Below are 27,235 nucleotides of genomic sequence, written 5' to 3'. Positions count from 1 at the left end.
AGAAAACAAAAAGATGTCCTTTGCTGTTGCGTCACCACTGAGCAACGTTCACACGCAGTCTCCCACGTCACATCAAATTCTATTGAACAACGTCATCGCTGGAGAGGCATCACTGGGTCAAGATCCCACCCCCAGCCCCATGGATATTTTGGAAGCTGTCGATTTTCCTCCTCAAATGAAAAGTCCACAAGATGCGACTAAAGTGGGTACTTAGAGCGAGAAAATTTGCTCAAATTAATCTTTTGTTGTTTTTAACGCAATAGCTTTATTGTGAAATAGCTCGCAATACCCCTATTTGTTTTGTGACCAAAGAAAAACTTTCTTCTGATTGAAATGGAATAGTTAAAAAATGGAGCTTTTTCTGCTTTCTATGCAACCGCTTGGGTCGCTAACAGTCCAGAGAACACTGTCGTTGGAGCGTTGACGTGGCCAGACTTCTTGTGGTTCTACGATATGCCGTAAACTTCCTCATTGGTTATGTTGGTTCTAATTTTTCAAAGTTATCTTGCCTTGTTTGTCATTGTCATTCTAATATCTGGATTTATCACCTGATCTTTCCTTAAACTTTATTCCTTTAAATATTTTTTGTCAGTTTCTGATGCAAAACATATAACGAATTCAATCATCTTCCTGCCTTTAAGGATTAAGTTTACAAATGCGATACTAATGTTGTGCAACTACTAACAAGAATTTAATGGTGTACTGTACTTCTGTTAAAGTGTACATTACCATAAGAGGCGTAGCAACATCCGCTGTTGTGCTACCACTTACCCGCAATAACAAAGTGCACAGTTTCAGGTATTTGAACAGACTGTTTCAAAGTTGCAAGAATACCTTTTCACCCAATTTTCGTCCCAGGAGCCTTTTCGTCTCAGGAACCCCTATAATCGTCCTTTTTAACCGAGATATAGTTATCCAATATTTTAGTATCAATTCTTCTATAATAATTCCAATAATCTTGTTTAGCTTCGCTTGAACTCTTCTACGCCTGTGTCATCACGTACGTCACAGTCACCCTTAGCAACGAAAGATGATATGAAGTCATCGTCTTCCCGCGGCAGTCCTCTTACCGAAACGAACGCATCTCATGCAGTCGCTGCGTCGTTGGTACGTTATAATACTTTTTAACTTTTAGACCTTATTAATTTGGGACATGATCATGTCCTGGATCTTGTTGCTATGGTGACGCCATTTTGCTCTGCACCTCACCAGTGTTGCTTGCATGTATGAATTCACCACTTTTTTCGATTTAAAACTTTTTTTATAATAATACAGTAGTGCGTTTTTACATAGCGCTGCAACCACCGCAGATACCGCGCTTAAATAAAGCAGACAATGTCAGTGCAGCCGTATAGAAGCGCACGTTATTTTATTTTTTATTGTTTTATTTTTTAGTATTTACTTAGGCGCTAACGGTCTTGACTACCATTGTAGATTTCCTGTCCTGTTTTTGTATTCATTAAGTTGTTGAATTATTGGAAGGAGCAAAAACTTGTAAAATTTAGGAAACTGTTTCACCCGGTAATAACATTTAAAATTTTGAACCATGTTGACATGAAAAATAAAATAACATTACCAAGATCATTTCCTGATGTTAATCTTCCATTTACGAAGAAATAATAGTAAAAAATTATTGAAAAGTTAAAAATAAGTTTGGTTTCGCTTTCACAATAGTTTTCTATCTATAGTATTATGTTTTGGTTTCTGTTGTGTTTGATCTGGAAACTAACACATGAACTCTTTATTCTGAAAACATTGGCCACCCCTGAAAACAATCGGCCACCCCCACTAGTGGGGAACAAACCGACGATGGATTATGATGATGATTGAAGCAATCTAAAAAAGACAAAACTGTTCACTGAAGATTAAGTAATATCTAAATTTGTGTGTGCCATATTTCTAAAATTTGACTTAACTATAATATATCGCTGTCACGCATATTCAGAACACAAGCCAACAAAACAACATGGAGACGTTACTTAGTGGGGTTTCGAACACCGACTCCATGTATCCGATCTCCCTCTTTCAAACTAGAAACTCGTGCAAAACGCTGAAGTGTCCCAAGTGCAACTGGCATTACAAATACCGGTAAGAAGCTGGTCTAGCAAAGTAATTTCTTAAACTGAGTTTGTTTGTCGTTTTTTTAGATTTGCTTTCAGCCGTCAGTTGAAATAAAAACATAAAGTTAAAATCATGCCGCACACAATGTTATGCTGGCCTGGTTATTTTACTGTATATGTATATCATGTTCATTCAATACTAAGTATCTTATAGTTTTTTTTTTAATTAATCTCTTTTCTAATTTTTGAAGAAACGATGGGTAAACATTTTGAAGCAACTTAGTTTATGAAAAAGCTTGTTTTTTTTAATTTTGTATCCAGGTCATTTTAAAATGAAAAATATACTGTGATGTAGCATGAATTGCCAACTACTTTAATAAAAAAAAAACCTATCAGACACTTCCAAGAAGCTCGATTTTAGCGAATCAAATTATTGGACAAATTTGCGGCTTCATCATTCAACGGTCTTGTATGAAAATCCATTTCGAAAAGATAAAATTTGTTAAAATTTATACTAGTTGTTGAGCCGTATATGAGGAGGGAGTTGTAATATTTAATAGGAAATTTTGTATATTGAGCGTTTAATTGGAGCGCCGCCGGGCGACAAAAGGCGCGAACAAAGAAATTGTTAATTTAAATTTTATTTGTGGCAATCTTTAAACGTTCTGTCATAAACTTGAGTGATTTAGTGCAAAACACAAGCGGCTAAAATTTGTTTAAAGAAGTTTGGCATGAACCGTTTCATTGCTTGTTTATTATTTTCTTGATAAGGAAGTAAATCAAGCCAACAGTATTATGGTCTGATATTTCGACTGTCAGCCCATGCAGCTGGCAATCGACCTAACATGGTCGACACGATTGACAAGTGTTTTATAATTCATAGACTGTAGATGTTTTTTCGCTTTTATTTGTTATGCTCATTATTTGTGCTATATTATCGTAACTCTGCGTCACTGTGGAACAGAAAAGAATTCAAATCTCATTTTCCAACACCTTTCTCCGACATCAGAATTTTCAAACAAAACATTTTCAAACTCCTTATTCTAATTTCATATCATGCCATCACACTGAAAACTTTGATTTAGTCCATTCACCATTGCTATCAGCGAAGTTTACAAAAAATCGTTTATCTTTGTTGATGTGTTTTCCTAGGCAAACATTGGAAGCACACATGAAAGAAAAGCACTTCGAAGAAACTTCGGATTGCGTCTATTGCAATGCTAGCCAACCTCATCCAAGGTTATCCAGAGGAGAGAGTTACTCGTGCGGATACAAGGTAGGGCACTAGTCATGCTTGTAAGTTTGTTTCATTAATGAACATGTGCTTGATTTCAGGTCTAGAAATTTTGTATGATTTACTGGCAAAAATTACGTTTTATGCAAATTTGAGCAATGAACAGTTCTCCGAACATCACACAATCAATTGGTAAAATAAAATCTGAATGATAAAAAAACTGTTTTTTTTATCTAAATTATAACCCTGCATTACAAGTTTTACAATTAAACCAACGCCCAAAATGCCTTTGACTTGAATTTTTTAACCACTGGCTAATTGCTTCTCACTTCCGGAATGGCAAATCACTGTTATTACAAACAAAATAGTGCCACAACGACGTAAAGTAAATCGAATGAAAATCACCCTTTTTTTCGAAAGATCCTTCTAATCTACACACTCAGTACACAGTAACTTTCTCAAGAGAACAATTTCCATTGCAACAGTGAAATTGCAAACTCCAGCAATTTTGTTTAAGTGTTTGAAGGTTGATTAGCCTAAATAAAAACATGCTTTTGTCAATGCTAAAACGCTCATAGGGTATTCTGTTGGTAAATTTTGTTTTAGCACCTTTTTATCAAACGTTGCAAAGTTGTGTGGGGTAGTTTTGTATAAAAATTGAAATCTTTGCGAAGCACTTGCGTTTTTCGTAAACACTGTATTCTCAATACAAAAAGTGCGGTGCTGCGGTGAAAATTTTAAATATTCCATTAATTAAAGTCTTAATAGCGATGGGAGGAGGTTAAAGTTTGTTCACATGGAAAAATAAATCTTTTTTGTTAATATTTAGTTTCCGCATAATTTAATTGAACGTTTTGGGAGCAGGCGTATAAACCATCTTTTCAAGGCGATTAGTTAAACATGATTATAGCAACGTCTATCTACCGTTTCAAAATATAATTAGAATGCAGTTTCGTGGGAATGCTCCACAAAACAACGTCTATTAGTCCTTGATGGAGTAATTTTGATTGTTCCCTAACGTTTCTAAAGCCATTAATGCCTAAAAAATTTTGACCTATTAGCAGCTTATCAAATGTTTAGCTCTGCCTGAAATAATTGCTTATAATCGGTGTGCTATAGGCTTAGAATTAGTGCCTCATCAAGCGTGTAGATTCTTGTTTTAATGATGTAATTACTCCACTCAGAACGATCCTGAAAACATGTTAGCCCCCTTATCTAGAAAAACGTAGTGGTATTGCCATTGCATTTACTGCAATTTGAAGCCAGTGGAAAAATTTATTATCATGTCAATACAAAACTGTGCTAGTTGTTGAGTGTGTAGCGGGTTTACCAGTTTCGATGTTTTAGATAAAAGGAACCTGAATGAATAACTGCGTTTTATGTGTTCTGTTTTTCGAAAAACTAGTGGGGTTAATAGTTCAATAAAAATAAATAAACTACAGCCTTAAACAAAAAGTGTTGAATGTATTTCTAATTGCTGGTTTTCATAAATGTACCTGGGAACATCTAGCTGTTTTGTTACTGTCCTTGCTATATTTGTTATTGTTATTCAGTTCCAGCTGATCTACAGTACTTTCCTGAGATAGTGTGAAAGTAAAATTAGTAACTGTGCTGTCGGACATTTTCCTTTAGATGATTCAGATAGGTTCAATTACTGACGCAAGCCCTGTTAGTTTGATGTATCTGCTGTTTGTGGAAGTGCTCTTGCCTACTATTGCTGTCATCCACTAGGTGCCGCTGAATAGAGAGTTGCCCTACGCGCACACACTCAAATTTGGTGAACCACCCTTTCTTGGTTTTTCCCATGTTCGCTAAACATGTCCACATTTCAGCAAGGAATGCGAAATTTTTTAGTCATTGACATAAACTTTCTCAACTCTTCCGCGAAAAATAGCGATAACACTTTAAAATCATCTCTACTCTTCAGCCATTTAAATGCAACGTTTGCAACTATTCAACTACAACCAAAGGGAACCTGAGCATTCACATGCAATCTGACAAGCATCTTTACAACGCACGTACGCTACAGCAACAGGACAGAATAAGACAAGGGGTCTCTACATCGTCTACGTTTCACGTACCAAGACTACCCTCGAGCGAGGGAACGACAAGTCAAAACGAGGTGAGTTTTGAGTAGTTGTAATTGTTTTGCAAGTTGCGTTCATTCTGCAATGCCTTGATAGTTTGTGTCTCGGTGGTGCTCATTGAAATGTAGTATAGCATTGAATTAATTTGATTTATTCACTATCAACAACGAATGTATTTTCATATGAAGATTTTGACTATCGGTACTCGCGGTATAATTAATCAAATGTTTGAAATTTTACAAAACCAACTCTTGTCAATACAGAACATGCAACAAACTTCTATCAAAGGAAGCTCTTCTCCTGGAACTTCCAGTAAAATTGCTCATTATTCGGAAGCATCCATGGAAAAGCAATTTCAATCCAAAAGAAGGCGATCTTCCAGCAAAACCAGCAGTAGTATCGATTCCGGGATTTTTTCAGTTCCTTCCAAAACCGGATCACCTACTTTTGGAAGAAGAGAGACGTCTTCTTCTAATGGAGGAAAATGGAGATGCGATGTGTGTTCCTATGAAACAGGAATCTCTCGAAATCTTCGCATTCACCTGACTAGTGAGAAACATGCTCAGAACCTTGCTCTCAGAGAACGAGGTCTCCTCAGCACTTCGAGGAATGAAAACGGTAAGTTGCGTGTTTAAAATAAGAAAAAAGAAGTTTCAAAGTAAAAATAACGAAGCACTGCAAACAGCATTTGAAGTTATGTTTATTTTATTCAATCACAGAAGTCAAAGACATTAAAGAAAGCTCCTCCGAGACATCTCAACTTCCAGAAACAGGAGGAAATCTTCAGGGACTAATGGAGTACTACGCCGCTGCGTTGAAGTCCAGACAACAAAACGGAGAAGGAGGAGACTCTTCCTCCAGGTCATTCTCTCTTTCGGATGACGTTGAGAAAGCAAGAAAAGCCCAGGCCCAATACCTTCAACATAAGCTTTTCCTGGCTCAACAACAACAACTTCTTCTTGCTCAGCAGTACCAGCAAATGATGGTGGCTGCTGCCGCTTTCCAGCAAAGAATTAGTTCTCAATCAAAAGAAGAACTATCTCAACTATCTCAAATCAACAATCCACAGTTGATGCTCCAGAACTCCCAAAATCAACTTTGGAAACAGTTATTCCCTCAAGTCAACACTGATCTCCTTTTTGCTCAATCATCCCAACCTCCACCCAAGAAAAAGGTAAATACGTAGTTTGAGGAAGTTTACATGCGCTGTATTGTATGCTCATCAGTATTGTATACTCATCGCTGTATTGTGTACTCATCTGTACATGAGTATATGAGTAATCATCTAATGAGAAATTAGAAGCAGCGCATTGTTCAAAACTGTGGTGTTAGAAAACTATTCTTTGTTATAGAATGAAATCAACACTGTGGTCAGACTTTTATATAGTATTTGCAAGCTGTGTGTTTAAACATTTGATGCTTTTGCCTACTCTGATTTACTTTAGTCTCATGGTTACTGTTTTTTCATCGTATCTGTCGTGCTGAATTTTGCAGACGGAAACAAACACTAATCTTTTCTCATGCGGTCTGTGTGGAGTGTATGGTTCCGATGACATCAACTGCCTGGAAGCTCATGTCCGCAAGCCTCGGCACACTGACGTCACAGATTTGACCAACAATGAATGGGTGACCCGAACCCGGAATAGAGAAAGAGAGGGATATTTTTGCAAGCTTTGTGCCTACAATACTCCGGTAAGTCTTTCATTCTCTTGCTGTAGCTTATTTAATTGGCACATTACAACATAATCACTAAATCAAAAATTTAACCTCACGTATAAACTAGATTGCAAATTTTTTTGATGGGATAAGTCACTTAGGAAGTAAGTTTAGAATCTAAAAATTTTTGTATAGCTTTTTCTTCTACCAAAGTAGCCACATCAGTTTATTAATCAAACATCGCCAATGGAGTAGATGAAAATCAAATCCAATTAATTGGCTGGAAACCCAGACAACAAAATTCATCATTTTTACATTGATTCAACGTCTGCAGACGTTAAATTAATGTAAAAATGACGGATTTTGCCGTCTGGGAAACTCTTGCGACATAAACCATGCTTTATATCTTCATAAATCTAAACACAACACTTAAGCAGTAAAAATCACATTAATTAGCGCTAAATGGTAGGCTATATATGGGAGTTTCACTTGCATTGGATTTTTTGTGCTTGGGACAGCAGTTGTCGTGGTTAAAAGGAAGCTCGTTATAGCTACTGAAGTTGCTAGAAGCAGTGCCATTGTCACGGCACCACAAGCTTAGCAATAACATATTTAAAACCACTTCCTTGAGTATTACCATTGCTTTAAATGGCAAGGAAATAAAATCGCAATTGATGTTTCCAAATAAATTTTTCGATGTTTATTTAACAGCGAAAATTATAGTTGTAATACAATAACAAGATCTGCGATGCAACAGGCTGCATGCAATTGGCACAGAATTTTAAGTTTTTCTTCTTTTTCTACGTTTAGCCTAATTAGTCTTTTTGGATCATGATTCATCGTCTATTCTTGAAAGCGTCAATAATGTTCCAATTGTTTTAATTTATGTTTATTAATACTGTGCAGAGAAAACGATATACTGTAAACACACTTCGATTTGGTGCATTAATCTATTGACAACATGACTTGTTAATCTTGTTTACCAAAATTGGCATTGCAAGCAAAAAATATGCGCTTTTTACCTTTAGCTTAACGTTGGCGAACGTTTAAATTATGAGAGAAAGAAAACTAAAGAAGTTTAGTTCCTTTAAAAGCAAAAGTAATTATTGCCTTGTTGGTCGCAAAATAATTGGGCTGTTATTCTTCTTCAGTTTTTTATGCTTGAATACGTCTAAATAAGAATTTTATGGATATTTGGGGAAATTCGTGCGGTATTTACATGCAAATAAGTTTCCAAACTTAAAAATCTCGCTAATTACGTAAACGGAGTAAATTATAATGCTCGTCGTCCGTGATTGATTGTTTTGACTTGCCCACGTCACGTACACTGATAGTGTCACGCACAAGTCAATGCATTTAAAGTGACTTTCCATTGACCAAAAGTAAATTTTCTCAAATGCCAACCCATAGTAATTTCGTTGATTTAGAAAATGGTGTGTCGTCAAAGTAAACCACACTTTTCTGGGATTGTTTTGGGCACAGTTTCGACTTTTTTCTCACGTTTAATTTTTTTAAACATCAATTAACAAATTTTGTCCTAACAGCTTTCCATCCGGTATGAGAACCTAGACCTTTTCTGACTTTAGTGCTCTTTGTAATGTTCCCTTCTTGAACTAATGGCCAAAGCCCACTGAAGCGTGAACAATTTTGTCGATGCGTGTGGCTAAGCCTTTTAAAAGTGACCCTTTGCTGCTTTTCCGTTCTTTGATTAAAGCAAGATTTCGTTTCTAAAATTCACTGTCGCTGGTGTGACCTTTTGGTTACACTAATGCAGGCGGAGAGAGACGGAGTAAAGTAGAAATCAGTCTGGAGCCTGGGATACGGTTCTGTCCACCAACTGATGTTACTTCAACGTTATTGGGTGCAAATCGCTTGTGAAATTGCACTTTTTAGCGAAGTTTCCTTCACAAGATTTAGTTCAAATCAGATTCTTGTGTCAGTTTTCAACACAATTGCTTTCTTCCACAACAAGACGGTGGTTTTATGTTGGGACAATCGCAGTTAATTAAAATAACTGCTTGAAATCCATGTGGCTTTAATTAGCAGGAACTCATTTCATGCTCACTAATTGCAAGCCCAAGGCATTTATAAACGATAATCGACACGCATGGTGAGCGTGCACTCATATTTATTTGAGACTGCACGCTAATTAGATGAATCTAATTAAAACTTCATATTATTGCATTGCGTGATGAAAGATTGTCATTTAGATGTCTATTAACGCATTATATTTTGCCAAAATGACCGTTTCATTTGTTAGACAGGCAATCGACGTTGGCTGGCCTGACAGAATAGATTAAACTGATTTCGCTTTTCATATGTTTGTTGGCAAACAAATTGCACTGTTGTCAAAGCACTAAATATGATGACAATCTTACTGAACAATTTGACTCAACAGTCTACCCCAAGTCATTTCTACTTAGACAAAGCAGAGACACTTCGTTAATTAGTTTAATTCCCGTTTTCGTTTCAAGTTGATAGATCTTTATTAAAATGTGCAGGTTAGAGCAGAACAACGTTACTTTTTACTAACGTAACGCTATTACAAGTAGTTCTTAGGTAGATTTATGAACTTGAGGCAAGTTTATTTGACGCTGTATAATTATTGAGTTAAATTTCCCACAACAGAAGGGTAATTAATAATGCTTCAATGATTCTTTTAATGGAAGTGAAGATTGCAAGGTGAAGGAGAGCTTTAGATTACTTTGAACTTCTTCAGTTAAACTTGTTTCAGCAAACTTGTTTCAGCTATGACGTGTTTCATACGAACGACGAGCAAACCGTGTTGCCAGTACAGATTTGCTATAACTTGGTTCCTAATATGTTTTGAGGAATATGTTGAAAAAACCTGCGTTATTTGGTTGTGAAAGTTTGCAGTTTTGAGTTTCAAGTCAATTTTCTTATTAGAAAGTTTTTTTGGTTTTTATTTTTGGCATTGGTTGCAAATGCAATGTTCATTCATTGAATAAGAAACAAAAGCAAAAACATGTGAGCTATTTTCACGCTCCTGCTTTTGTGGACATTGATGAACATCCAAAGTTTTCAGGAAGTATATTGCCATTGCCGTGTTTGAGACATTGCCTTTGACACTAATCAAGCGCAAAAACTGAACCATGTTAAAAGTTTTTAACCCGTCCTATCACAGTGTTCGCAAAACTCATGACATGCGTGACAATTTTGTGATATACAGCCCTTTTATTAAATTGTTAGGATAGTTTTTCGCACTGTCAGGACAAGATTAATTTACAGTTCCATTATCTTCAATTTTTCCTTAATTGCATTTGAAAATAAAACTTGATTCGGAAATTCTTTGTGAACTTGCTTCATATCCAGCTTCAATCACAATTTGCTTTTAAAAGCAAGTTTACAAACAAAATAAAATCAGATTAGTTTGGGTTCACAGTAGATGGTAAATTCAACCACAACACTCTTTCCAGTGTTCATAACACTCGTTATGAGTTTTTCCATTCCAAGAACAAATGTTGGGTCATTATAAATTTGATTTGTAAATAACATCAAATAGAAAAACGTTTGAAGTATTCGTAAAAGAAAAACAATGTAGTCATTGCTATTTTGTTTCACTGCTTGTTTCAAAAGAAGATAACAGTCAAAGGAGTTGTTTCATAAACTTCAACCTTTCTACGCTTGAAAGCGCAAGAAAGAAATAGGGAGTAAAAGTTTGTGTGAATTTCGTTCACTGAAACCATACCCTGAAAATTTGCATAAAGTTTAAAGCTTGATCAGACAGAGTGATAGATTTAATGTTTGACGATGTGATTTGAAACACGCCATTTTTCTTTTCATTATGTTATTTGTGCAACTTTTGAGTTCTGATATTAACTTTTTTTTCTGGTAGCTTATAATTTGCGATCCAAGGTTTGAGTAAAAAAACACGAAGTAATTCGAACAGTTTGACTGCGGCAGTTTTATCCCACAACCGCTTTTAGTTGTTCTTCCAGAAATACAAATGTTCGCGAACCACTGCAAAATTAAAACTACAACGTTTTTTTTCATACTGTAACATTTTCAAAATATTGGCATTTGTAGTTGTGCATGTGGTTAAAAATATGGTTGGGATCCATTCACGATTGTAGCAACTTTACTGTCGGCATGCTGTTTAGTAGTTTTAAATTTTTATGAATTGTACCTTCACAAGATAACACTTATTTTCAATTAACGTGATGTCGAGTGGCCGTAACTACAGCCTTGGTTACTTTGGACTGAGTTAATAAGATTAGACCAATAGATAGCTGTGTATTTAGTTTTTTTTATTATCACATTCTTGGTAGAGATGCCAAGCAAATAAACAGTTGAGGTTCACACAAAGTTTCCACTGTGTGATCGCAATCAGTGGCCTACAGCAACCCTATGACGTGTTTCAATGACTTCTGTGTTTTCTCTGCTTTCTTGGAATGTTCCAATACTTTCCAAGCCTCGGAAAAAGCTTTTACGACTAACGTTGGAAAGCATTGAGCCGATGAAACTAAGCTGAACGATCCGTTTTCCTTTTTAATTAATGAAAGTACAAATTGAACACTCGCTGTAAATCAACAAGCCGCATATGCAACATGTGTTAATCAAATAATTACTTTACTTTTTCAATGGCGCCTCTGATTGGGTATCACTCAACTCAAAGCGATATGGGCACAGGAGATATGCCTTGCAGAGCGAAAATTAATTTTGTAGATTTGAACACTTGACATTCAGAAACGCTTTGAGAACGTTACAGTACGTCAACGTTGCGTCCCGTTTATCAAAGGCTGTGATTTGCATGTAGAATGGTCGATTGGTAATTTCAACAAGAGATATTATATTTCGTTAAAGTTAAAAACTGTAGGCAATTGGCGTATTCATTTTTTAAGTGTTGTTTTACCTTAAACGCAAGTTTAAAACGGAATCATTGAACATCAGCCAGGTTTCTATAGATTCTACTCAAAGGTTTCACTTAACTCAGCCTTTTTGTGGTTTTTGCACAATTTTTTTTTGTCAGAGCTTGCAGCTAGGCTACACTTTAAGATTATGTATTCATTGTCGGTCTTCATTCACAAATGTCTTTTTCCGCACACCACGTCTTGTAAGTTGAAAAGTATTTTCAATGAATTGATTTCACAAACTGCATTTTAAAGTTACAAGATTTTGAAAAGACGTCACGTAAAGCGCTGAATCAGAGTTATACAAAATCTGAATATTTTTTTGCCGTTTTTTTCGGTTATCTATTATGCAGTGGTATTTCCATTGTGAACGGATGTGCTACAAGTCTACAACCTGTTTTTTTTTAAAGGTTTTTGTAATAAATGTGAATGTTTGTCCATCTATGACTAAATCAAGTCACTTGACGGTTTTTAATGTTTAAAACAGTTGGTGATTCAAAAATCACACTTTTGAAGGCAACTGCTATGGGTGTAGTCGAAAAATATTTGACAAATGCAGTTTGGTTTCATGAAGCACAGCGAACGTTTCAGTTCTTGAATAGAGCTCAAAAAAATACCCATCGTGCTTCAAAATTGTATTTCACTGTCTTGCTTCGGTCATTATCTTAGTTCAACTTACTTGAACAAGTATCATTTCTTTTCAGCTGAAAACGAATTTTAATCTTCACTGTAAAACGGAAAAGCATACAAGCAAATTAAGCTTGATTTCCCATGTTAGGGAAGGAGGGACTGCCACCGAGTGGATGATACCTCATATTATTCGAGGAAATATGACTCAGGTAGGTGGCACTAGAAAGTTGCAACAGACACCTTGTAGTTATTTACGCTTTTGTATGTGCAGCCATCGATGTGATAATTATAAATTGAAACAAATTAATGAATATATATAAAATTTTAAAGTTCTACTGTTATTGTTTGAGTGTCGTTTCTGTTTATTTATAGCGCTTTATTGACGCACATCGCCATTTTATGACGCAGCATGATTGACTGAATAACATAAACAGCCTTATCTATAAAGAAAAGGAAGCTGTTCATTTATTTTTTCCCCTACTATGACTTTAAAATTAACAAAGAAATTGAATATCTTGTATACGCTCGTCCACGTGGATGGATGTTTCAAAGCCATCTCAGCATACATAACATTGAATTGAAGTCTTGCACTTATTTTTAAATAACAGGCGTTAATTCAAAGTTGAGTGTGTGGGCTACTGGTGAATCCTTTTATGGTTTTTATTCGGGTTAGCATTGCCAGCTGCAGACAGTGAAGATTCTTTGAAAATCATTTTTATTCTCTTTCCGTTTTGCTTCAAAACAATTTTTATTGTGATATTTTTAAGTTACCAAACTGTTTTGTTCCACAGAATGTAAGCTGCAATGCTTGCCAGTTTGCAACTCATAGTTTCGAGAAGCTGAAGTTACATTGCGCCACTGATCAACATCAAGGCGTGCAGACTGTTTGCCAGGTAGACTTTCAAAATATGTTTGATATAACAGCTTGTCAGTTCAATTATTGTCTAAGCATAGCTTTGTATCTATTCTAATTCATTGCATCTAAAAATGTAATGTTTTGCATTTTAGTATCTTCAGTCGATGCTCAATGCTCGCGTTGGCCAAGCTGATGGAACCGGTACATACCGGTTTAACTGCTTAGCTTGCACAGACTTCGCTACAATGGTAAGATAAAAATCATCTCAAAATTTTCTCAGATTTGTGTGATTAGTATCGTTGAAATCAACGAGATTTTGCGTCTTGTATGTGTTTCAAGTGTGCTGATATCAAGTGACGTCATTGCAGTATAGTCAAGATCACTTATCATTTTACGCTGCGTTTTCTACAGCACGTTGTAGAAATGGTGCGTCACATGCAAACTGCTCAGCATCAAATTGAATTGCAAAAACAAGAAAATCCTGGAATGGCTAAGCTGCAAGATGTCGTTGCCATAGAGCGCCAAGGTATGGATTGCATTGTCGCCTATACACAATCGTAGAGCTGTGAAAACATCTTTTCCTCATTTTCTAAATCTAATTAATGCATGTTTAAAACACTCACTCAAAAAGGAGTTCAAACGTCAGAAGCAAATTGGTTGGCACACCCGGTCAATCTAATGAAAAAATAAACTGTGAAACGTAATAACATAAAAAAGTGGGTTTTTAAACATCAGTTTAGCATCTACTTATTGGGATCTATATTTTTTGATGAGTCTGAATGTTGTTTACTAGTTTGGCATGTCTCAAGTTTCTGCTCTTTTGTTGTTTTCTGTGAATGATTTTGATATGGCAATAAGAAAATTGATTTCTTACTTGGTAAGCTTATTCATTTTTTGTTAGATCCTCCAGAGAGTTTGGAAACCTCTAAAAACCACAAAGACAAGAAAGTTGAAGAAAAGGTAATTTTTTAAATTACTGGGTTGTGTGCTTTAGTTATACAATACAGATTTAGTTGCACAATACTTGTTAAGCCAAATCAATATAGAAAAGTTTAGATTTGTACTGTATCCAGTCTAGTAAAAGTTCTTTACGGCGTTACGGATATAGGGTAGGCCTGCTTCCAACAATCAACTAATTTAAAGTTTTTATTATCATTATCGTTACAATTTCTACTAAAAATTTGAAACTTCATGCGTGTCTTCTGATTGTTGTAATTGTTGTTGCGATTATGAGCAGAATACTTGTGCATTCGCGTGTAATGCTAATTGCAAACATTTGCTATGTGAAGCATTCTTGTTTACATGATATCAAATTACGTTTATTTGATGTGCAAGCCAACGGCCAGGGATGTTGAAAGGATAACGTCGGCCCGGTATCAATAAGAGGCTAGACTTTCTAAGCAAGACATTTCTAAAGGACACAATTGGACTCATATGCGGTGTTTCAGCGTTCCTGCACCCCCTGGAAACATTTTGAGCCTCTAATATAATCCCGGCCCTGGTCGAAAACTAACCCCCGAAATCCATGTCTACTTCTAATGGCTAAACTTTGCTCAGGTTTCAAGTCGCTGTGATTATTGCAACTATTCTACACATGACAAGGACAGAATGAATCTTCATGTTATGACGCAACACAGCGGCCAACCACTTGCAACATGTCCCTTGTGTCAGGTAGCAGATTTATTGCTTTCTTCATCTGTTTTGTCTGAGTCCTTTCTGTTACACTTTGATGCCATACAATGCATTTATTTGTATTTACCTAAATGTAGATTACAAAATTTATTTTTAACAGTTGTTAAACATGATAGATATGCCTTTGTTTTCACTAGTACAGTATATGTGAGGGTTATCGTCAGGGTCCGTTCATTATTAGGAAATTGATTCCAAAAGAAATTCCATTTTTTCTGAGCTGTTTGATAATGTTTTTATGGTACCATTTTGACTGGTTTACTTCTAGGAAGTAGTGAAGAGTCCTCTACAACTTCGCATCCATCTGGTAGAAGCCCACCGCCTTCAAGTTCCTCCTGTGGAGAGCAACATGCAAGAAGAACTCTCAACTGCTGATAAAAGTGATATCAAGGTATGGATTGGTTTATGCTCAAAAGCGTCTATTTCACTGCAAGCTATATGATTTTTACTTATGTACTTTAATACTTATATATGTTGTAAATTTAGTTTTACCATATCGTTTTTATTTACAGAAAAATAATGAAGATGTGGATAAAATGATGATTGAACATCCAAAAAGTGAAGATTTAGAAAACGAAGATACTTTGGTGAGTGTTAATATTGGTTCGTTCTCTTCGTCTGAAAAAAAAAATGTTTTCACGCCAAGAGTCGGAATGCTTTGCCTGCAACCACCCTTGAGTACTGACGGTGGTTCGGGATAGATATTTGAGCAGGTGTCGGACAGTCATTGTATTGATAGGTCATTCAGTTCACCCACACCATGCACACGATAGGAGATGCAGTTGCTTGTTATGTGATCTGCGGTATGTTTCTCTTTTCGGATCGCGGATAATGCCACCCCCCATTTGTGCATGTTGGAGCGAAATCGTCCGATACCAGTACACAAGCGATGGGCCGCACTCACGTTTTTGTCGAAAAAAAAAAACGGTTGTCTGAAGCCAATGTCGGAGATGAAGCTTTAAAGTCTTGTGAAATTCTTCTTCCACTTCAATTTCCATTAGTGGTCCGCCCACGTAGCCGCACTGATGGAACATTGATTAATTTTTTTCGTTTACAGATACTTGTTTACTAAAAATAAAACTAACAAATTTAATTCACACCTGACCGGACCTAGTTTGCTGCTTTCTATTTTCAAAAGCAAATAAAATTAAAATGGCAAACTATAAACAATAATATAGTACGTCTATACAAGTATTAAACTAAATATCAAATACAATTACCATTCACTAAAAATCTAAACAGGCTGTCTCATATTTATCGGCATCGTCAGAAGGTTCTTACTGTAATAGAATTTTAATTTGAGTTCTATTTAAATAAGAACCTTCTGACGATCCTAGGAAGAGTGAGACAGCCTGCTAAGGGTTTTTAATAAATAGTAACTATATTTGATGTAATTTGCTCTGCTTGCCTTTTTTGCTTGATATTGAGCACTTTTGTCTAATATTAATGGTATTTATTTTTTAACTGAATATCGGTATATGGAACAATGTATCAAGTCAATCACAAATCATTATTATTTTCATCGTATTTTTACAGAATTCCCATGGCTTAGTTATTGATGAAGAAGTTGACAACAAAACACAAGGTTAGTTGTTGATGTGATATCAAAATATTAATCCATTGTCATTGTTGAAAAATATCACTCATTTGTAATAAAGTTGCTTAATACACAGTCAGTCTGAATTAAGTTCTCATTTGCAACGCTTGACTGAACATTTTATATAAATACAGTAACATTGAGTTATGTAAGATATCTATGAAATATCGATTCATTACGTCATGGTATTATATTTAGGCGGAGAAGACAATTCTTTGAAGAATGAACCTTCAACTTATAACACAGATGCTGAAAAATCAACTACAAAGCGTCAAATAATGGGAAAAAACCGATCTTTAGACCCAAATAGTCTTATTATGCAAGTCTTAAAAGGAAACAATGGCTCTCTCTCAAAGAACTTTGATTCATCCGAACAAAAACCCTTAAATTTTAACAAAGGGGAAACTGCAGTTCATGGTGAAGCCGCAAATTCCAAAATCGTGAATGACACAAATGCAGTGTTCTTAGATTCAGAGCCGATGGAGACAGTTTCTCGATCTTGCCCAAATCTTGTTACTTCTGTTAATGAGCAACTGGAATACAGCAACAATAGGCCTGCAAACTTTTTGGGATCAAGGAGCAGAACCAAAGAGAGGACGACAAACAGAATTCGAGTAAGATCATGCCCATTAGACGAACCTTCTCGAAGCCGAACCTATCGTCGTCTTCTCAGTGACTATGGCTTGGAGCAAGCTCGACACTATGTTGAGAACAGGAGCCCTCATAACAGGAACAAAGCGAAGAGTTATAAAATAGTGAAAAAAGAACAAAGGTGGAGCAGTTTAACTGATGACCTCGATAATGATTCCCAAGTGAACAGGAAGCAGGATTTAAATGAAAGCGACTCTTTTTCAGAAAGCAATGTGGTGTCTGCGAAAAATTCCTTGGGTGAGAACCACATGGATGTTGAGGAAGAAGGAGAAGGATTAGTGAAAACATGCCGTCATTGCGGAAAAGAATTTACTGGGTTGTGGGTTTTAAAAGCCCATGAAGAGGTAGCTCATGGAGTTTGCGTGTCAGCAGGAAATATACAAAGCGTGACTCAAGCTTATTCCGAACAGTTTCAAGAGAAACTGAAAAATGTGGCCACCACTGAAGCTTTTGCTCAAAGTGCAACACAAGATGATTTTAATAACAACCCTTTGCAAAATGTTGCGCAATCAAATTCTGTACATTCGTTTTTGACACCTGAAGCAGATACGAAGATGTTGAACACAACGAGTGACACCACGTTAAGCTTAGCAGAGCAACAGATTCAACAACAAGCGATCCTTCAGTCTATCATAAAAGCACAAGCCATGAAGCAAGTGGGAGCTTCAGAAAGCACCGCGCCTTCAACCAATGGCCTTGATGGAATTTTTCCTGCAGGATTTATTGGAGAACAAAATCCTTTGTCCGCTAACCTTGCATCTCAAATGAGTATGTATTCAGCTTTTCTACAAGCTCAAGCAATCGGGACAAACCCGTATCAAATCCTTTCTAATGCTGCCGCTCTACAGCAGCTGCAACATCTTGCAGGCACGGGTATGCTGGGACTGCCTGATACACAAATCAATCGCGTTGCCAAGTCATCCTTCAGCAATAGTCTTACAACACCAAACATACCATCTACGTCTTCTGAAAACCAGAAGTCTCCCACCGAGAAACTGGAACAGCAAAGCCATGCTGATGGTAACGCTTCAATGATTCCTAGTCACATGCACGCACGCTCCAGCTCCTTGGACATTCCTTTGAAGCGGCCGCGCACCCGCATCACAGATGATCAGCTGAAAATCTTGCGAGCCAACTTTGATATCAACAATTCGCCCAGTGAGCAACAAATCGATGACATGGCCCAAAGCACTTCTCTTCCCCCCAAAGTTATTAAACATTGGTTTAGAAATACTCTTTTCAAAGAAAGGCAAAGATCCAAAGACTCTCCATACAATTTCAACATTCCACCTATCACTTCCTTGGACGATACAGTCAAAGCACAGTTAAATAATCACGAAGACACAACAAAAGGAGAAACTCCAAACCTCCACTTGTCAACTTTCAATGATAGCTACAACTCCAATAATATTAAAAGTGAATTAAAAGCTGATGAGGGTGGCAAATCTCAACATGGTGAATGCATTGATGAAAAAGAAAATAAAGCTCTCTATCATAGCAATTATGATTCCAGATTTTCTCCATCTCTCTCAGCATCTGAAGATAAAAACAAACATAACCTAAACAATCAATCATCCAATTTAAAAAATCGTCAACTCCCCGATTTCACAACTGCTCTCACTGCGGTTCCCAACATATCATCTCAAGATCACCTGTCGTCCAAGCAGGATACAAAAGACACGAAGGACAAAGAAGATCGCAACGTTTCCTCTCTAAATTCTCTTGCGCATATTTCCATTCCAAATCAACACTTTAATCCTCTTGCAAACTGGCAAGCACTCACTAGCTACGAAAACAGCTCAAACAATGATGCTCTGTTCTATGAAAATGCGTCTTCAACAGATTCGATGGGGATCCAATCCATGCAAGGTTCAGCATGTCGTCGAACCCCAAGGACCCGATTCACTGATTTTCAGCTTCAAGTTTTGCAAGAGTTCTTTGAGAAAAACGCTTATCCTAAGGATGACGATCTGGACAGGTTGTCACAGACACTTAGTCTCAGTACCAGAGTGATTGTTGTGTGGTTTCAAAATGCTCGACAAAAAGCACGTAAAAGTTATGAACAACAACAGCAGCAGCAACATGGTATTCATGCAAGGTATTCACCAAGTGGAGAACATGAGAGAGGTTCGTTGAAGTTCGATGAACGGCTTTCCACCGCTACAGCAGGAGTGGAAGATCTCGCTCGTAAAACCCTAAACGAAGTTAGTAAAAGCATTCTAAACGAGAACAAAATCAATGTAAAAAGCGAACTAACTAAAGAAATAATTGAGGCTACTCAAAAGGAAATTCACCTACTTCCAATCAAGCAAGATTTAGAAAATCCTTTGTCTCAAGTCAAGAATGCTAACGCGAAGATTACATTGCCATGTCAACTCTGCGAAAAAACATTCTTGTCGGTTGAGCAGTGGCAGAAGCACCAGCAAGACCACTTAAGGGCTAACGTTGCATCAATGTTTGGTCAATACGGACTGATGTATATTCAAGGGCTTGTCGGAAACCAAGAAGATCAAAACAGTAAACACTCGGAAGAAAAAAGTTCCGTTGAAAGCTCGAAAGTAGATGTTGGAAAGACTGAAAAAGACGTAAATTTTGCTCCAGGATCCATTGAAGCACTGCAAGAAAGTATGAAGAAGTCCGAGAGAAAACAAGATGATTCAAATAAAATGACTGCATTCCAAAATGACAAAGGTTTTTCATTGGAAACATCCATGGTTAGTTCTCTTGGAGTTACTCCTTCAGCTGGTGGATCTGGAAAAAGGAAATTGAGTAACTCACCAACTCTATCTCAAACTTCACCTTCTTCCATTCCTGCGACTTCACAAAGCAGTTCGATTAGAGCAAAATGTAAGAAAAAATTTGAAATGTTTTGAAAAGTTTACAACTCTTCTACTCAACCATTGATCTGAAATGTTTACGAGTTGCTTCACGTTAAAACAATAAACTTCTTACTACCTTCCCAAAAAACAAAATTATTATTTTAGATTTTCTTTCACAGGTTCATTCATGGAAGATAAGGATCACATGGGAATGCATAAAGATCCTAAACGGTTAAGAACCACAATCACTCCTGAACAGCTCGAATACCTCTACCAACAATATTTGGTAGATTCAAGTCCAAGCAGGAAGATTATTGAACAGATCTCTGAGGTTGTTGGGTTAAAGAAACGGGTTGTGCAGGTAATCGAAATAAAACTTTTTTCTCCGCAGGGGTTGATCCAGAAAGTAGCCTTGGGGGGGGGGGGGGGCAATTTCAACAAAACGCAATGATGTGTAGATTTACATTAATCCAACTTTGCAAATGCATCGTGAATAAAGCTAATTTTGTGTGTTTTGAATGGGAAGGCAATCGCCTCCCTCCCGCCACTGCTTATACATTTGTTTTACACGTCGCAACGTCTGAATTGCTCAGTGCTCACGATAATCAATCGTTGAAACAGATAAATTCTTTATCTGTCAAAAACTTCACAAATTGATTTTTTTTTATGTCAAATCATGCATTTTTTCAATTTCTTTAAGGTTTGGTTTCAAAACACTCGGGCGCGAGAAAGAAAGGGCCAGTTCAGATCATCCATAAGTCGATGTGTCACCGCTCAGATGAACCAATACAAGCTTTGCCCGCTCTGTAGAATGGTATTTCGAACCAAAGAACAGTATGATGTACATGTGATGACCATGCACAACCAGGGAGGTGAACCAAGGACCTTCGACAGCGAACAGCCTGTCGAGAAAAAAGTAAATTCAACACAATTTAAGATTTTCCATGCTTGTATCTCAATCTACGGATTTCTTAACTGGTTTGAATTCTCACTGGTTTGAGTTCTCACTGCGCAGCATTTCTTTATTTAAATCAAAGCCGGTTAAATGGTGAAAGCTTTTGCTTAGCTCATGGTAGAGATAGTGGGCAAACAAAAATGAAAATGGCAAAGTCACGTTTTGAATACTAATGGTATGATTGACAATGCTGTTTTTTTCCACTTTTTTAATCTATCGCCACTTTTCAATCATCTAAGCGTTTTTAGCTTGAATGTTTCAATCTTTTAAAAGTCTTAATCTTATGCACGAATTTCGTTTCAGGTAAAATATTCTGGTTACATCGGCGTAGAAAATAACAACTCAAACAACTCTGTGAATAAAGAGAGTCTTTCTGTCAAGACAAATGTTCATGCCAAAGCTCCTGCTTCCGAAGATGCGGCTGTCAATCTCAGCGCTCACGTCATCAAACAACCAGGTATGAATCCACAAATGCGCGACGAAAACCATGACAACTCTGTTTTGCTCGTGTTTATCACGTAATTCTAATCTATACGTTGATTGCAATGTTATTTGCGTATTTTAATGGGATTCTGATGACACTTTGAAAGACAATAATTTACTGTTAATTCTATTTCGCATGATCTGCCCCGACCACGATTTTTTAGTTAGCTAAAATAGGTCATAACATGCATGCAAATGTTTCTATAAAATTTATTACATTGTCTTTTTGTACAACGAAAGTTTTAACTATTGCTAATTTTGGTACTCCGCAGGCATGCAACGATCTAGTGAGCCCGAAAAACAAGAACAAGCTTTCGTTGCTGTTTCAACGCCAGCAACTGTGGATTACAGTGCGTTGTTTGCCAGTAACCCTAACCACCCGGAATCTATTCAATTGCAACAAAAATTGGCTTCTATTTACGCCAACTCGTCTGTCAGCGTAACTGTAACACCAACTCAAAATGCCTCGACCTCACCCTTCGGACGAGATGCACCAGAAGCAATTGAAACCAACCGCACCTCTCCTGCTGGTTCATCAAACGAACTCATGCCGATCAATCATAAAACCTCCATTGCTCAATCTCTGGAAACCAATTTGCCACTGAATTTTTCTACACACCCTTTTTCGTCTCCACCGAAAACCCTTGACAACAACAAGTTAGCAGAAAACACGCCTTGCTCTTCTGAAACATCCCGATCTTCGGCAACAGAGTCCCAATCTTCCAACATCATGCAACTTAATGATGCCCACGATGAAATGATGAACAGAGATCCGATGCAGATCAGCAATGCTGACAACGGTGAGAGAGAGATTGCTGAACGGGGGTCACGTGAACTAATTTCTGGAGATGCTAAAATATCCTGGATGTCATAAATGATTGTTTTCAGTAGTGTGATCCTAACTTTTTTCAATCCGGTTCTGTGGCGTTTTGAAATATATAAAAAGCTTCTTTACTTAGCCTGTCACAGCTATCTCGTATGACCAGATAACCAATTTGCAAATTAATTTTAAGATGCGGTTTGGGCAAACCAGTAAAAACTGTCGAATCCCACCGATAATCATGAATTTGTGATGAAAAGATTGATTTTTATTGAGTAGTGTCACCAATGTCAAAAATTACTCACATATGCACTATGCGTGTGACTACTGTAAATTCCTTTTTTCTTATTTTACTTTTTTATTATTGCACAGATGATCTGTCTACCCCCACCAAGCGCCATCGAACACAAATGTCATCTAGTCAAGTGATGGCGCTAAAACACTGTTTTAAAGTGTACAAGACACCATCCCTTCCTGAGTGTGAAGAATTGGGCAGAGGGATAGGCTTACAAAAGAGAGTGGTTCAGGTAAATTCAAGATTTAGTCAAACATAATTTTTAGTAACGAGACATAATGTAAGAACATCGATAAAAGAAAACAAGAGTGAAGATGAAAGGATCGCAACAAAAACGAGTTAAAATTTGAAAAACAACAAAGTAGTTAAAGAGAATCATAATTCGTTCTTAATGTTAAATTTAAGGTTATTTTCTGCTACAGTTTTTATATTAGCGAGTTAGTTAGTTGCTTAACTCGTGATTTTCTATACTACACAATTCATAAATACAAAGTAGGCCTACAGCACCGTTATTTAAGCGATCAGTCCACCCTATCAACAAGCCAACATGATCTTCAATAATCTGTATCGACTTTCATGCAGGTCTGGTTCCAAAACGCAAGAGCTAAAGATAAAAAAAGAAAACTTCGCTCAAAAGTGGGGGTTGAAGGGGGTGAAAACCCAACATATGATCAAGATGACAGGTGAGCGCTTTATTAGTTAGATGATGGCTTCTAAAAGACAATATAACACAAACAAAACTGGCAAGATTTGTTAAATTATCAGGTTAGAAAGCCTCCCTTGAAGCTGTGTTTACTCCCTTGGTATAAATCTTTTGTTACGCCGTTGGCAGTTGTGATCTTGATTGTAATTCGCTATTTTTATGTTTTTTTAGTGTAAAACATCCATGTAATGTTACAGAGATTATGATAAATCAATATAAATTTTTCAAAAGAGTTTTTGACATTACTCTTGCATTATTATGCGACAATCAGCAGCTGCTTAAATGTCAGTCTTCATATTTTCTGTGTAATCATAACTTTAACAACTTTTAGGAGTGATAAACTAACAGAATGCAACATCTGTTATCCTGTGGTCTACTATTCCTCTCCTCAAGATGCTAGAGCCCATGTCTTCTCGCTGTTTCATCTTCAAAGATTGATGAGGACTGTAGAAAGTGAAAGAAGAAAGGAATTTCTCAGTAAGTCGTTTAAGACTGCTTAATTTTTTTAAAGTGTACGAAAAGAGAATAGTTTCATGTATGCAATTTTATTCTGAACGCAAACATCATGATGCTTCTTAATAAGCGATTAAAGTAAAATCTAAACTTGTTTTCACTGTACATTTGACATAAAAATCCAAGCAAGTATGTCAATATTAATGAAAGCTAAAACTTTAGCCGGCAATGTCAACTGACAATGATCATGGTAAAAAGCTGACAACTGACAATGCGATGAAGAAACAATATGAATTTTAGGTTTTAGCACTTCTCAAAGCAGTCCTTGCTCGTCAAGTGATAATAGTACGGAAAACCAAATCCAAGATCATTTCGGAGGCGACTCGTTGTCAAGTCGTCATTCCCCAGACACTTGCGACCAATCCGTCAACGATGCAATTGAGTGCAACACCACTTTGAGTGGGCACATGTCCATCAGCTTACATGATCGACACCAAACAGATTTTGGAGGAAATAGTTTATCAGGCTCTGAAAGCCCAAACAACTCCAGTATGAGGAGCAGAAGCAAAATACATGTAGAACCGAAGATTCAAAGCGCAGGTGTGTTCTAGCTAATGTTTGTTTACTTTTATTTGTTTATTTATTTACTTTAACACGTGTTTGAAATATCATAAAAATTTTAAAAACACTAATTTTTTTTTATTCAACTTGAAATTATGCAATAATTTTGAGAAACCTCCAACAGATTGGAATGATAAATTCGTTAGTTTGTTTAGTTGGTTTGTGTGTTAAATTTTTTCCTTGTGAAGTTGTGTATGTACTTTATAAAACTTAATTGATAAACTTAAACTGTAGGCGACACAAGCGACGCCAATCAAATGGACCACTCACAACTCCTTCAGGCCAACCCTGCTCTTCTGCAACATTATCATCAGGCAGTGCAACAGCTCATGATGGCTTCTCAACAAGTAAGAAAACTGTAGAAAAAAACTTAGTTTTAGTTTTTTCCGTTGACGTGTCAACATGGAGCGTGTTTGGTGATTGGTCTTGAAATGATATTGTGCCGTCTTTAATGCAACAGACTCCACCGAATTGTATTGAAATTCAATGTTTTCAACTTGATTTTTTTTAATTTGAGTAAGATGATGCTCTGCTGATTTAACTTTGTTTGAATAAAATAGAAATTTTGCTGCTTTATTATCACAACTTTTTGATTCTTTCCTTCAACTTCAACATTAAACTTTAGTCTTAGTTGTGACTTGGTTTTGCTTCTGATATTTTTTAAGCAACTTACAGTTGTAACGCTAAAGTCGTTGAAAAATGCTGTTGAAGGGAAACTCCGTCCTAAGGATTGAATCAAACAAGTTGCCGTTGTTTTTACATTTAACTTGTTTTCAGGGTTCAGATGTAGAGGGAAGTTTAGAGCAGCAAGCTCTTCTTCAGCAGGCAGTGCAGAAGTCGCTCTATCAGGTACAACTAGTTGCGTATTTTGTTTAAACAATAGAAAGTACTTTCTGAAACAATTGAAAATTAACTGTTGGCCACTTGTGAGGTTAGATCTCTAAATCAATTCGTTTTTGCAGATGCTTAAGCGCCCACAGACCTCACCGACTGGCAGTCAATAAGTGGAGAAAACCATGTCTTTGGTGATAAGAGAGTGGTGACAAGTTTCCTCTGTTCAAGTCTGATTTTTTTTTGAAATAATTGATTAAATGCCAATTAAGTTATTATGTATTGTCATAGTTATGAGTTCTGCTATTTTTTGTTTGCTTGCTTGAATACGGTATTGAAAAATCATGGCAACTTATTTGAGGAGTGATTTAACCTTCAATTTGAACATAGAAAATTTATTTTTTATTTTACATGCAAAACCACACATAATTCCCACAAGGCAACGCTATTTCAGTTATATACGCCACTTTTACCCAAGCTCTTTGTCGTTTTATCTAAGAATAATGTAAGTTTGTCTTTGTCATGGTATTGGTTTTATATATTCTTCAATGCATTCAGTTCTTTTTCGTTATTGCAAATGTTCCAATGTATGCTTTCAAAAGTTTTGATTGACAGTTAGGCACAAACACGTCATTGTGCGTCGACGTAGCGTCAACGATTACGCGATTCGTAAATTGATACTCGAGTTTGCTTTTTCTTAAGACAATAAATCAACCACTTTTTACATTGATTCAACGTCTGCAGAATTAAAAAAAAAACGGTTGATTTGCTGTCTGGGTTTTAGGTGGCGGTTTTCATTTTAATCTTGTAGCTTAGATGCAATCGTACAGTTCTATTGCAGTATGTTGTCTTTTAAAATTGCAGTAGCTTGTCAAAACGACCGTGTGTTTTTACATCATATCAACGTGTCACTAACGCAAAAACGACACTTGCAACCAGTTTTCCAAATGCAGTTTTGATATATTTTGTGCATTCCCTTTGATCCTATTTGTTCGATGACGTTATTTGCTTAAATTTTACACTTTCTTGCTTGCGCCAAAAACCACGAAGAATTCATCATATTTCTGTGATCACGTTATCACAGCTATGACGCAAATAGAAATAAATTATTGCGCGACCGATTTTAACTTTGAGAAACTGCACGCGTATATTGCGCCTAGCTCTTGTACAAAAAGCGTTATTGAACATTAGTTGGGTGTAAAACGTAGAAAGAACGCAATATTGCTGTAATTTGTCATGTGCATCATATTATGTGCCTTGTTTGCGGTGCCCAATTTCTGCGTCTGTGTCGCAATTTATGGTTTGACGTACCAGTTTTTGTTTCTATTGCGTCTAACTTGTTTTTAGATAAATCTTGTAAAAGAAACTGTTCCGGTCCATTGATTTATATCGAATCAAGCTGTAAGAGAAATTTGATTTTTTTTACTGCAAACATTGTACGTTGATTTGTTAAGAATCATGTTTCATTTATGTAAAAATAATCTATTTCGACAGCTGAGTTGTCTGTTTTTTGTATGCTCCTATCCTCTGTATATTGTGATTTCACATTATAGCCTGCTCTGTTATTTCTTACACCTGTTGTAGTGCGTCGTAAATGATGATATAAAATTTTCCCATAATCTGTGGAAACTGTTTTGGGAAGGTTTGGTAAAGAACAGTCAAGATAGACTACAGATGCCTTGGGTATTGATTTATATTGACAAAAAACACGAGAAATAAAAGTTTGTAGATTTTTGCGGTAATATTTATTGAAAGGAAGAAGGATAAAATAAGAGTAACCAGAAATAGTTATCGGTTAACATAGCATTGTAGTAGCTCAAAGTTATGGTAATCTACCGATGCAATTGTAGAGTATACCCAGAGCCGTGTTATCCGCCTCCTGTAATTCCCGGTCGGTGGAGCCTTCGGTTAATCTGAGGTTCAC

The 27,235-nt window shown here is 36.5% G+C and overlaps 2 protein-coding genes across 2 annotated transcripts; both read left to right on the top strand.

Annotated features, from left to right (window-relative positions):
• Positions 1-13: 13 nt before the first annotated feature.
• On the top strand, positions 14-14,366 carry LOC145776172 (zinc finger homeobox protein 3-like). The gene is made up of 13 exons (XM_082587573.1): positions 14-202; positions 967-1,107; positions 1,946-2,088; positions 3,213-3,336; positions 5,222-5,416; positions 5,645-5,999; positions 6,104-6,555; positions 6,876-7,073; positions 12,613-12,747; positions 13,330-13,431; positions 13,547-13,642; positions 13,806-13,920; positions 14,296-14,366. Exons 1-13 carry the CDS (start codon positions 14-16, stop codon positions 14,364-14,366), a joined length of 2,316 nt encoding a protein of 771 aa, XP_082443699.1.
• LOC145775641 (uncharacterized) lies at positions 13,895-26,934 on the top strand. Its single transcript, XM_082586967.1, has 18 exons — positions 13,895-13,920; positions 14,296-14,354; positions 14,952-15,065; positions 15,352-15,474; positions 15,596-15,670; positions 16,620-16,668; positions 16,879-20,178; positions 20,330-20,511; positions 20,851-21,066; positions 21,409-21,562; positions 21,861-22,388; positions 22,781-22,935; positions 23,286-23,386; positions 23,738-23,883; positions 24,160-24,459; positions 24,715-24,827; positions 25,258-25,329; positions 25,443-26,934. The coding sequence occupies exons 3-18, from the start codon at positions 15,003-15,005 to the stop codon at positions 25,482-25,484; spliced, it is 5,619 nt and encodes a 1,872-aa protein (XP_082443093.1). The 5' UTR covers positions 13,895-13,920; positions 14,296-14,354; positions 14,952-15,002; the 3' UTR covers positions 25,485-26,934.
• The last annotated feature ends 301 nt before the right edge of the window (positions 26,935-27,235 follow it).

Source organism: Aplidium turbinatum, chromosome 8 (assembly GCF_918807975.1).
Source record: "Aplidium turbinatum chromosome 8, kaAplTurb1.1, whole genome shotgun sequence".
NCBI classification, from domain to species: Eukaryota; Metazoa; Chordata; class Ascidiacea; order Aplousobranchia; family Polyclinidae; genus Aplidium; species Aplidium turbinatum.
The sequence above is the reverse complement of the archived record's forward strand: the minus strand, read 5'-3'. Positions and strand labels throughout refer to the sequence as shown.

Coding starts and splice junctions, on each gene's coding strand:
- LOC145776172 (XM_082587573.1), top strand. CDS start 14: ATGTCCTTTGCTGTTGCGTCACCACTGAGCAACGTTCACACGCAGTCT. Junction 3,337..5,221: donor GTTACTCGTGCGGATACAAG/GTAGGGCACTAG, acceptor TCTACTCTTCAG/CCATTTAAATGCAACGTTTG. Junction 7,074..12,612: donor TTTGTGCCTACAATACTCCG/GTAAGTCTTTCA, acceptor ATTTCTTTTCAG/CTGAAAACGAATTTTAATCT.
- LOC145775641 (XM_082586967.1), top strand. CDS start 15,003: ATGAATCTTCATGTTATGACGCAACACAGCGGCCAACCACTTGCAACA. Junction 22,389..22,780: donor GATCAGCAATGCTGACAACG/GTGAGAGAGAGA, acceptor ATTATTGCACAG/ATGATCTGTCTACCCCCACC. Junction 24,828..25,257: donor TCATGATGGCTTCTCAACAA/GTAAGAAAACTG, acceptor ACTTGTTTTCAG/GGTTCAGATGTAGAGGGAAG.